The 11,673-nt window shown below is 38.4% G+C and overlaps 1 protein-coding gene across 1 annotated transcript in view; it reads left to right on the top strand.

The window, feature by feature from the left end:
* The first annotated feature begins 406 nt into the window (after nt 1-406).
* The window catches only part of LOC139709324 (colorectal mutant cancer protein-like), a 53,133-nt gene continuing 41,866 nt past the window's right edge, over nt 407-11,673 (top strand). Inside the window, exons 1-2 of the mRNA XM_071621279.1 lie at nt 407-600; nt 9,410-9,523. Of these exons, the coding sequence (XP_071477380.1) occupies nt 547-600; nt 9,410-9,523 (168 nt within the window). The 5' untranslated portion in view covers nt 407-546. The remainder of the gene's footprint in view (nt 601-9,409; nt 9,524-11,673) is intronic.

The following is an 11,673-nucleotide window of genomic DNA, read 5'->3' as shown; positions in this document are numbered from 1 at the left end:
TACTGAAGTTGATTTTGTTAGTTGCTGGTGCGGTGGTGGATGAACTTTGACATGTGACACTGTCAGTGGTACTACATATGTCTTTAGCAGTGAGCCTGTTTGTCGGCCAACTGACCTGATGTCAAGTGATGAGTGCTACTGAACATCTGACTATTTTCCCTGCCGGTAGTTGGTTCTAAGTTTGCATGATTTAGAAATGTGATGAAATGATAACTGTGGATTATTGTCAGTACCACGGTAGTTAAAAGACATGCAAACTTAATATACACACGACGTACACTGTACATGTACTTGGCTTCGACCATGCAGCAGAAAATCAGCAGAGAACCATGGCATACTGCACATGCTCAAACGCTCCAGCATGTCTGTTGATAAACGTTCAGCCAAGCGTCTGTGTACATCTAGTGTGGTGATATTAATTGAAAAATTCATGCAAGGAACAACAAAACTGGGCCCAAACTATTGACAACTTGTCAATACATCTCGGCAGTTCAGCTGGGCTTTTATTCACATCGCTTCTTACACAACCGCTGCACAGTCATCAACATGAGCATGCAAGGAGTGAACAGAATGGATTCACGGCAGATTCATCCTAATGAGGTAATGACCCAGAATAATGTGGACCCCACCAGAACAGCCATTCTGGCTCAAATAGTGACATTGATTCATATTGCATGATTTTTCCATGTGTAGAGATCCACAATTCCATTTACCCAACAGATACAATATACATGTATAAGGTGTACAGGAGATCTTTGTAATTGTATATCAACTTGTCATACAGTTTGTATGTTGTAACAGTTACAGTAATGTACTACCACGACTGTAGTTGCGAGGTGTGCCCAGTGGCGTATCTAGGGGGGGGGGGGGGGGGGCAAGGGGGGCATGTGCCCCGGGCGCCACTCCTTGGGGGCGCAAAAAAAAGAAGAAGAAAGAAAAAAGAAAAAAGGAAGAAAAAAGGAAAAAAGAGAAAAGAAGAAGTAGTAGAAGAAGAAGAAACAACTCATCGGAAGGGGGAGGAAGAATGGTGTGTGTGGGGGGGGGGGGGGGGGCAGAAAACCAAATCAAAAAAAGATAGAAACAAAACATAATGATGACTCGGACAAAATGACAATGTTTATTGCGTTCACACAAGAATTCCATGTTATGTAAGCTGAAATACAACAATTTTCGGCTCGCTCGCTGCGCTCACTCTCTAAAGTTTATATAGAAGAAGAAGGTGAGAACAAAATGGGATGATGGCGCGGACAAAATGACAATGTCTATTGTGTTCACACATGTCATTTTATGTTTAGCAGGCAAAATGTTTCACGGAGCAGCGGCTGCAATTTCTTTCGTTCTGAATTGGATCAAAAGAAGGCGCCAATGGTTTCGAAAATACGGGGGGGGCGCCAAAAAAATCAAGCAAGATAAGAACAAAACGTAATGATGACGTGGAAATATACAAATTTCGTCTCAATCGCTCGTACTGATATAGAGTATTTCTTCAAGTCCTCAGTTTGTTGGTAAAAATCGTTATCTATAAGGCCGTTACTATATCTTGATTAGAATTGTAAGATTTGATAAGCAAAATATAACAATGGTTCCATGTTTTGTAAGCTGAAATACAAAATTTTTCGGCTCGCTCGCTGCGCTCGCTCGCCAAAATTTATCAAAACAAAAAGGAGATAAGAACAAAACGTCATGATGACGCGGAAATATACAAATTTCGGCTCACTCACTCGTACTAATTTAGAGTATTTTTTCAAGTCTTCAGTTTGTTGGTAAAGGGGGTTTCACACCGAGCTTTACGTACTGTTGCGTAGAGTTGCGTAGTGTTGCGTAGTGACTACGCAACACTACGCATCTGTATGCTGTGAGTACGCAACTCTACGGAAGAGTACGCCCAGGGACGCAAAATACGTACGCGAGATGTACGCAAAAAATTAAACATGTTTAATTTTTTCGCGTACCCTCCGCGTAGAGAACTGATACGCAGGTTTTACGCAAGTGTACGCAACCCTACGCAACTATGCGCCATATATACGCAACAGTACGCGATCAAACCGTGTTCACACGAAGGCACTTTTTCGGCTCGCGTATGACTTGGCGTAGTGTTGCGTACTGTTACGTAGACATTTGCGTAGACTTGCGTAGACCTGGCGTACATTTACGTAGTGTTGCTTACAACTGCGTAGGCAATTATTATTGGTGAAGATTTGGCATTCCAATGTGATCCATGTTTGAAAAGTGCATGATATCATTCATCCCACTGGACTCTGAATGGCTGGTGAATGTATCTTCTAGTGCTCTTCGAGTCTTCATTATATCTTTTGTAGGCCTAATGACTGCAAAAGGCCGAAAAGGAAGAGCAAATTGCAGTGGTAGGTGCGAGAGTTCTTCTCCTGCTCATTTTTACATACCTCACTAATCAAGATGCAGACAATTTGCCAGCACTGTTTGAACTAATCTGGCAATGAAGCTCCAGCGGGAAGTTCCCTTTAATATAATCACCCAAGTAGAGGAAACAGAACGTGCTTCCAGCCTTATTTTAACTGACCAAGAAAAGGTACACGTTCTAATGGAGTGCATGGGTTCAATAGCACCCGATGCTCTATGATAAGGCCCGTGTAGACTATAAAAAGGAGGCTAAGAAGCTGCTGTATCAGTCATCAAAAAACCAAAAAATGGAGATTGGGGTAGAAGGTATGCTACAGTATAGTGATCAACCAGGCTAGCGCACGCAGACATGGGTGAAAACTCAACGAGACAAAGTTGGCAAGCTAGTAAAGATTTCTGGAGGAGCATCAGTGAGAATCCGTATAAAGGCATGTTGTCTCCTCATGTTATTGGTGGTTGGATGCCCAATAAGGTAGAGGAAGTTACTGCAATTGCAAGTGTCATTTAATCACACTGATCTAAATGATGGGTATCTCATCTTCCCATGGCACCATGAGGTAACTCCTTTGCTCATTTTCTGCTCTGCTTGTGTTGCCACGCTACGTACAGTGGCCTGTTGTTCCATGTCTGGCAGGTGGGTATTGTACGTATCTCCACGAACCTGAAGTTAATTCATGATAATGCTGCTGGTCATCTCGATCAGGTGAAGATTATTGCAAGTTTGAAGCTAGGTTCTAAAGATTTCCTGAAATTTGTATCTTACTGTGTAATTCTCGGTGCATGTCGTGTCAGGAGTTTATTGAACGCCTGTGGCTTCATTCACATGAAATTGAATAAATGAAGAAACATTGTCGGCATGCAGTGATTTTCATCAGTTGTTCGTATTGCCCCTTGGTCGCCGCTGGATGCGAGATTTGGCCCACACACTTCTTAATTCGGATTCTTGCAACATCTTAATTTCTTTTCTTTCTCATTTTTGCAAAACGTTCGTATTTATGGTAATGCGGTTTCTAGGACAGCTAAATGCTGGAGAACTGAAGGTACCAGCAGTGGATTTAACATCCCCACCTCATCATGTTTGAACAGCAGGCAATTAGTGGAATAAAAAGCAGAAGGCTATATGCTGAAGTAGCTTTGCAGTTACATTAATTTGAGAATACACCCGCGGTACGCAACTTCCCGCAACTGTAAGCAAGTCTACGCGGCCTGTACGCCCGACCTACGTTTATGTACGCAAATCTACGCCCGCTACACGCCGAATACGCTACGTTGATACGCGCTTCCTACGCAGCCATACGTAACCTTACGCCGAGACTACGCAAATCCTGCGCGGATCATACAATTATTTTTCATGAGTACGCAGCCGATTTCGGCGTAGTCGCTACGCAACACTACGCAACTCTACGCAAAGCTTGGTGTGAAACCCCCTTAAAAATCGTTATATATAAGGCCGTCACTATATCTTGATTAGAATTGTAAGATTTGATAAGCAAAAAAATAACAATGGTTCCATGTTTTGTAAGCTGAAATACAAAAATTTTCGGCTCGCTCGCTGCGCTCGCTCGCCAAAATTTATCAAAACAAAAAGGAGATAAGAACAAAACGTCATGATGACGCGGAAATAAACAAATTTAGGCTCACTTACTCGTACTAATTTAGAGTATTTTTTCAAGTCTTCAGTTTGTTGGTAAAAATCGTTATATATAAGGCCGTCACTATATGGGCAATTCCGCAGTTAGGTGGACATGACATGGATAAAAGAAATGTGCCTCTTTATCTTACTCTTTAATATAGGTATCAACTAATGCCATGGATGTTCACCAATCATTAAGGTCTTTCAAATTCAGTAGATTTTATTTTTCGTATTCATTGATTTTGCGAGATCTAAAACCATCATTTAAAATGTACATGTGGGACTGGGGATGCTGAAATTCACTTAAATGCAAATTACAGTGGGTTCCTTTGAAATTTTTTCCTCAAAGTTTTGCTAAAGGGTAAAAGATGAATACATTTAAATATTCCAGAAGTCATGTGACTTTTTGTCAATCACAAAAGGGTGAAATGACCTGCGGAATTACTCCGGACAAATGTAACGTTACTAACTGTAACGTTACTAACCATGCTTTTGGGGGTCTAGCTAAGAAATTATCGGTCGAACTGCTAAAAAAAATTGCGTGAACACGTGCCATGATGCAATAATTGAAATTAATGCAACACTTTCTCTGAAGTAACTTGAATATTTGCACACTTTTTGTTACAAGACATTGATTTTTTTGTCATGTCCTTTTTTCGTAACGTTACTAACCAGCCCTTTAAGTTGCCATAGCAATTCTAATATTTCTTGGATTGTATTCATTCTTTTCTGTATCATAAACCTGGGAAGGATGAACTTGTTTTTGACATAATTTTGACTTGAAATGAATAAATGGAAATTTAGTAGTAAAAAGAAATATCTAAATTTGTTCAAATGTAACGTTACTAACCGCGGAATTGCCCATATCTTGATTAGAATTGTAAGATTTGATAAGCAAAAAATGACAAGAGTTCCATGTTTTGTAAGCTGAAATACAAAAATTTTCGGCTCGCTCGCTGCGCTCGCTCGCCAAAATTTATCAAAACAAAAAGGAGATAAGAACAAAACGTCATGATGACGCGGAAATATACAAATTTCGGCTCACTCGCGCGTACATAATGGGGGGCATTTCATGAAGCAATTTGTCAGATATCTCGTCTGACAAACTGTTAAAAGCAACTGAAATCCTTGCTTCTGATTGGCAGAGAGCAAAATTTGTCCGACAAGTTGTCGGACAAAATGCTTCATGAAATGCCCCCCCCCCCCCCCCCCCCCCCGATTTAGAATATTTTTTTAAAGTACTCAATTTCTTGGTATAGACAAATCGTTATCTATAAGGCCGTCACTATTATTGATTAGAATTGTAAGATTTGATAAGCAAAAAATGACAAGAATTCCATGTTTTGTCAGCTGAAATACAAAAATTTTCAGCTCGCTCGCTGCGCTCGCTCGCCAAAATTTATCAAAATTCATTACATTTATAAATCACTTTCAAAAGACCCCTCTTAAGGGCTTGAAAAGCATATCATGTGGACTTTGCTTAAAGTCCCTACCGGGATCGGGTTGGGGTTGAACAATAGTCTTTTTCAGAAATTAGGGACGCAATTTTCGCGCTTGCCCCGGGCGCCGTTTTCCCTAGATACGCCGCTGGGTGTGCCTTCAAGGTAAATTCAAGGGTAATGTTTCTTTATGAAGATTTCAGCTTTACTTTTCCTCTACAATCGTGCCTGATCTATTTATTTTTTCCTAGCAGAATGTAACAGCAAGTATCAAATACACACAAACAAGTGTATTCAGTATGTGAGTCTTTCATACAATGTATTGCATGTGCGTAATTGACATGATGGCATTTACTTCTAAATATCCTGAGTGTAATGTCATACAGTTGCAGTCCTTGGTCAATTCTAACTCAGTTGAGCAACTCTAATACTTTTTTATATGTCATCTCACATCAGGTTCAGTTCTTTGTAGGACCATGCTAATTCTCAAAACAAGCACACAAGCCAGATTCATATTTGTGATAGGCTGTGATAGTTTGTTCAAGCTTACAGAAAACGGAGATGCACATCAGCATCTCAGAAAGTGGGAACATCATTCTATATTTCTTATTAAAGAAAAGAGAAGAAAAACATGATTATTAGCTGCCAAAATCTTATTTTGTGTAATAACATTCTAATGGTACTGTACAGTACACATGTACCCCTGTAGTGTACTGACTTTGAAGAAATCTATTCAATGATTTACATAAACAAAACTTGTTTTCCCAGAGGGCAATCTGAGTTCCTTTTGGGACAGCCACGGAAAAATCTGAAATACTGCCTCTTGCCACATACAGTGTGTGTGTGCATCCTTGCTTTAAAAGCTACAAAATTGTAACAAGGGTAGGGCAGTGTGTGGCTGTCCCAAAAGAAACTAAGAAATTACAGATTCAGGGATAGTTTGATTGAAATGTATGATATCAATTAGATTTTAAATACTCATATTACTATTTCACTAATACCAACTTTTCTGCAGCAACTAGGCCTACAGTATGTTTGTTCATCATAAGCACCACCCCTCAAAAATCTTTCTTGTCTACCGGTAAGTTGTCATGTTATCAAAGGTGAAGTCAGCTGAAATATTTTAGCATACCACTGCCTAACGGTATGCACCTTGCCATAGTGCGAGTGTACTGTTTTATAATAAGACATGTTTTGTGTAATTTCATATACAATTTCACACCTTTTCTTGCCATACTCCATACTGCATCTGTGAACATTTCCCACCTCACAGTGACCAACACACTTTTGTCAGGGAGGTTGAAGAAAGAACTTCCACCTCCCTGCTAATAACTTGTCATAGTGTACTACCCGAGGTGTAAAATTTCTAATGAGACATAGTATACACATTGTATGTCTTGCTATTGGAAGTTTGTACATCAGTCAAGGTACAATGTAAGGTGCATGACATTACATTGTATATTAGGTATTGTCATGTTTGTCAATATGTCAGCTGACTTTACTGTTGATGTCATCATGAAAGGCATGAAAGTTTTTTTTAATGTGTTTTTCATGGGGATAGAGCTTATTGGGTGCAAAAAAAAAAATGAAATTGTTGGAAGACTTTTTTTCACATTTGGTCTAATAGTTCCAGAATTTGTGATTAAAAATGCATTCACATCAGCAGAAGTCAATAAGTAATGGGGGGACCTTTAAGTTCAGGTGTGTTCATATTTTTTTTTTTTTTATTATTGCTTTGAAACATTATGCAATGATATCTGTTTATTCTTACCATTGGTCTGCATTGCATCTGAATGTATTGAGTAGTGGCATGACCAAGCCATGGTAGCTCAGGAGATATCACTTTTATGTACCTGTACAAAAGTGTATGTGTGTTGAAATGTGGGATAGCAAAAGAACATCAAGGTTCGTTAGAGTTTCTTTTTGTGTGCATGCACTGCTTTATCAGGAGCATCAACTTCAATCAATCTGCTAAGATCGCTAATCAAAATGTGAAAGAATCAATTCAGATTTATTATTGTAACCATTGTATAGTGCACCAGCAAATACTGTACCAGGTACAATGTAATATTGACTTTGTGCATTATAGAACTTACTTGGTATTGTTGGTCTCTTGTGAATGGAAGGTTGTTCAGCAATATGACTGAAATGAGCCAGGTCTTCATTTGTCAAAAGAGATCTTTCCATCCCATTTTTTTTTCCTTACAGGGTCATGATGAAGAGAAAGGTGCTTGCTATATTCTTTCAGGGTAAAAGGTCATCAGTCATACAATACATTGTATGGCAGTCATTTAATGACATTGATCGACTGTTACAGGCCATCGTCATTGATGCCTTCTGAATAGAAACACAAAAGCCTGTCCCATGGTGTCAGTTTCTGCCTTTCAGTGAATAGAAATAAGGGACAACAAGGATACCATTGCTCACAAGCTTGTGAATGCTGCAGTCAATAAAATATCCTAGGATTTTTATACTGTAGTATTGAGGAGATTGTTGAGAAAAAAATACATTGTATTGTTTCACATGCTTGGCTTACTTGAAGTTCATGCCATGCTCGAGTGGGCTCTTATAGGCCTACAAATGTCTTTGAGGTACTGTATTTTCTGAAATGTATGATACGGAAAGAGATTAATCAAAATCTGACCTTGAATAAGAAAGTCATGGAATATTCACTGTCACATCCCCCCCCCCCCCCCCCCCCCGCAAACAACAGTGTTATCAGTCCGTGAGCAAACACCTATTCATTGCAAATTAGAAGAGATAATGATTTCATCATTTTGCAACTCCCACATTGGTTAATAGTAAGAAACACAGTACATACTGCCATGTTTTTTGTTTTTGTTTTTTGTGGTTGAAAATTTATTTGACTGTGATGAAACCTGGCAAGTTTTGATTTTACTCTGTTCATCAAAGCCAACTTGAACATGGTGTGGAATTGCACTTTTAGATAGTTTGTTGGAGTAAAAACAGACACCGCCAGCCTCAATGAATGTACAGTACTAGTGCATGTACAGTGTACTGCGCATTGTACAGTGCGCAACCAAAATTTTTTATTTGTACTTTTTACATTTCTCAAGCATAATACTTGTATGGTGCAAATTGGACCTGAGAGACAATGAACACAAGTGGTTAAAGTTGCAATCGAGAAAACAATTGGCGGAATGAGAAATTATAAAATCTAATTTCAGTATCCTTTTGCCATAAGCAAAGGTAGTAAATTCCAAACTTGGAGACAGTAATGCAGTGCATTTTTGTCATGGGTGGCAGTATATTAGTGTTTTGCTAATTTTGTGAATATCAGTTGCCTGGCAAAATTGGCACAAATACTAGACTAAAACAATGATGTACATTGTAAATACAGTGCAGTATACACGTGTACATGTACAGAATAAACAAAAAGAAGAATGATTGAAAAGGAGAATACGATGGCCATGTCTTCCAGTGATCAGTGATCAGTTTCTTAAAAATCATTCTTCGACTACCTGGTACCTTAGCAATGCATTAGTTTTGAGCATACACTGTATTTTAAGCCAAACTTCTGGCAACATTATACATATATCAATGAAAGGCAATGGTGAAGAAAAAAAAATATTGGTATGCACTCATCCTGAACTTGCCACTGGATGATGGAGATCAAAATGCCATTTATGTGTCAAACATGGTATACATGTACAATAATAATTTCTACTACAGCACATGCATCATATACCATTGCATGAACATGTACAATATGTAGGACCCTACCCTGGCCCTCAAGACAAAATAAATGCAACTCAACAGTCACTGTCATAATACTCCATGGACAAAGGTACCTTTGTCTGTTATCTCAAATTTTGTAGATTAGGTTGGGAAAGGGATAGTGTTCTCCAATGCAGTCCCCCTTTTATCAGAGTAAGGTCCTACAAATGATACTGTAATGTCTTGACACACCCATGCTTCACATAATCTTTCCCTGCAGCTCCACCTGGCTGCACTAGCATCATTAAAGGGGGAGATTCTCGAGCTCAGCGGCAGACTCCAAAAGGTGACCACAGAGAGAGATTCTTTTGAGAAGCGAGTCACTAAGGCCCAGGTGAGTTTCTGTGGGTTCATTTGATATATTGTGGAGTTTGTGAAATGCAAATTTGTTGTCAAGGCTTGTTTCCCAGAAAACATTTTCATGTCAAATTATTGCTTTGTAGAATATTTGTGTATTTACACTCCAAATACAATCACTACAGGAGGAGGACCTCTGCAAACTAGAGTAAATGTTGAGAAGTGTTAGTGTGGTAGCAATGAATTGCTGTTTGTATGATGTGATTTTCTCCATGATTTACCAGTTAAAATCTGTAGACATGACATAAAGGTCTACTTATGAAGGAAATCTTTCATGAACCTACGTGTACAACGTACAGTAACTCATACATTGTTATCAAATGGGACCTTCTTGATAGTCTGTAATCCTCTGTAGAAGAATAGAAAGTTGTACTGTAACTTTAGGAATTCTGTTCTACTGCTCTGTACATAATGCCTGAATCATTGATGTTTTCATTTTGTCAATCTGTCCATTAGCAATATCGTACCATTACCTGTGTAATGGTTGTTTACAAAACTGTACTGTGTTGATTTTTTTTTTTTTTTTTTTTTTGGGGGGGGGGGGAGGGGGTGGGGGGTAACTGGATTTATAAATTTTGTATTTATAAACAATCTTGCAAGATGGCCTTAATTGAAGTCAGTCATGGGTCATATTGTTAAGTACATGTACATGTATATCCAAAAGAAATGTATTTGACCAAAGTAGTCAGCCAACTTTTCCACAAACATAAGATATTGACAGAGTGGTTTGTTGAAGTAATTCTGGTCTTGTTGAGGTCAGGGGGTACATGTGTGTGTCAAATTCTTTGAGCCCTCGATAGCTTTAATATTCAGACAATTTTTGAAGAGAATTTGTGTGGCATTCATGTGAACTTGGGTTTCAAGAGGAATGCCAATGTCTGAACAGTGAGGTGGATATCTATTGAACAATTGACTCCATTACCTTTATTAAATGAAATGAGGTCAAAATAGGAATTGGAATGAAGAGATGGACAATTGAAAGAATGTTTTGTACAATGACAACTTTGAATGGCAGTTTGTCTTGGTGCGCAAAAAAAAAGTCAGTCTCTTTTATGACCATTACATGCTCTGACAAACTTACATTGTAAACTATGGGTCCTACATCAATGATTATTACATGATCGTAACAGTACTCTTCTTTGCATGGATCTGTGTTTATCCTTACAATGTATTTTCTTTGAATTTGGGGATTTACATGTGTGCGAGTGGTTATGGAAGATGCACACAATATGTCTTGTGTACACTTCTCTTTTATACAGTTAGCTCCCTCAAAAAGGACATTTGTACCCTTTACTGATTTTTTACTTAACAACACAATGTGTGCACCACTCCTTTAAACTTGTGTTTATACAGAACTTGCACAGTCAGATGGATTTCAATGCAGAGGGGACAACATTGTAGGCATATTTTGGAATGCTTGTCGGTGACGACAGACAGCTCTTGCATTGCAGCCTTTAATGTTTGTTCAAAGTCTAGAAAATTAAGAAGAAAAAGCAGAACTAGCTTTGAATGTAAGGCTGAAAGATATACTTTTTGCATTGCAGTGGTTATCTCAATTACCTGTGAAGTAGCTTAGTGTCTAGACAGAAATGCTGCCTTGCAAACGACTAAAGTTTAACAATCAAGCTTTCCCACAGTCTGTCAAGCATATTCAACATCTTTATTTGCCATTTGCCTCCCAATATGTGGTGTACTTAATTTAATGATGTTCAATTACGGATGTTGGAAAGCCCATTTGGCTTGCTACCTAGGGTAATTTAGGGAGAGACAGATGTCCTGTGTTGAAATTCTGTGGGGAAATCTTCTGTAAATTGGAAATTCTCAGATATCAAAATGCTCTGATTTGCACTGGCTGAGTTCATTCTTCCTTTTTGTGAGCAGACTCAGATAAATTTATTAAAACTAAAAAGAGAACATTTTCAAAGTCAAAAGAGAATATTATGTTGGTTGTTAGGAGTGATTTCTCAATTTGTGTAGATTGAGTTTATAGTAACTCTGTAAAATGAGTTTTTTTTTTTTTTTTAACATTTAAGGAATGGTGGAGGTCTGGTTTCTCTTTTCCTCCATACACTGTACAGTGTACATACAGTAGCACACTTGCATTAATATCAGAAGTAAAAATCTTGT

Source organism: Diadema antillarum, unplaced genomic scaffold, assembly GCF_040938485.1.
Source record: "Diadema antillarum isolate AM-2024a unplaced genomic scaffold, OU_Dant_1.0 seq00001426_RagTag, whole genome shotgun sequence".
Classification (NCBI taxonomy): domain Eukaryota; kingdom Metazoa; phylum Echinodermata; class Echinoidea; order Diadematoida; family Diadematidae; genus Diadema; species Diadema antillarum.
Note: the sequence above shows the minus strand (reverse complement) of the source record. Positions and strands in the feature narration are given on the sequence as shown.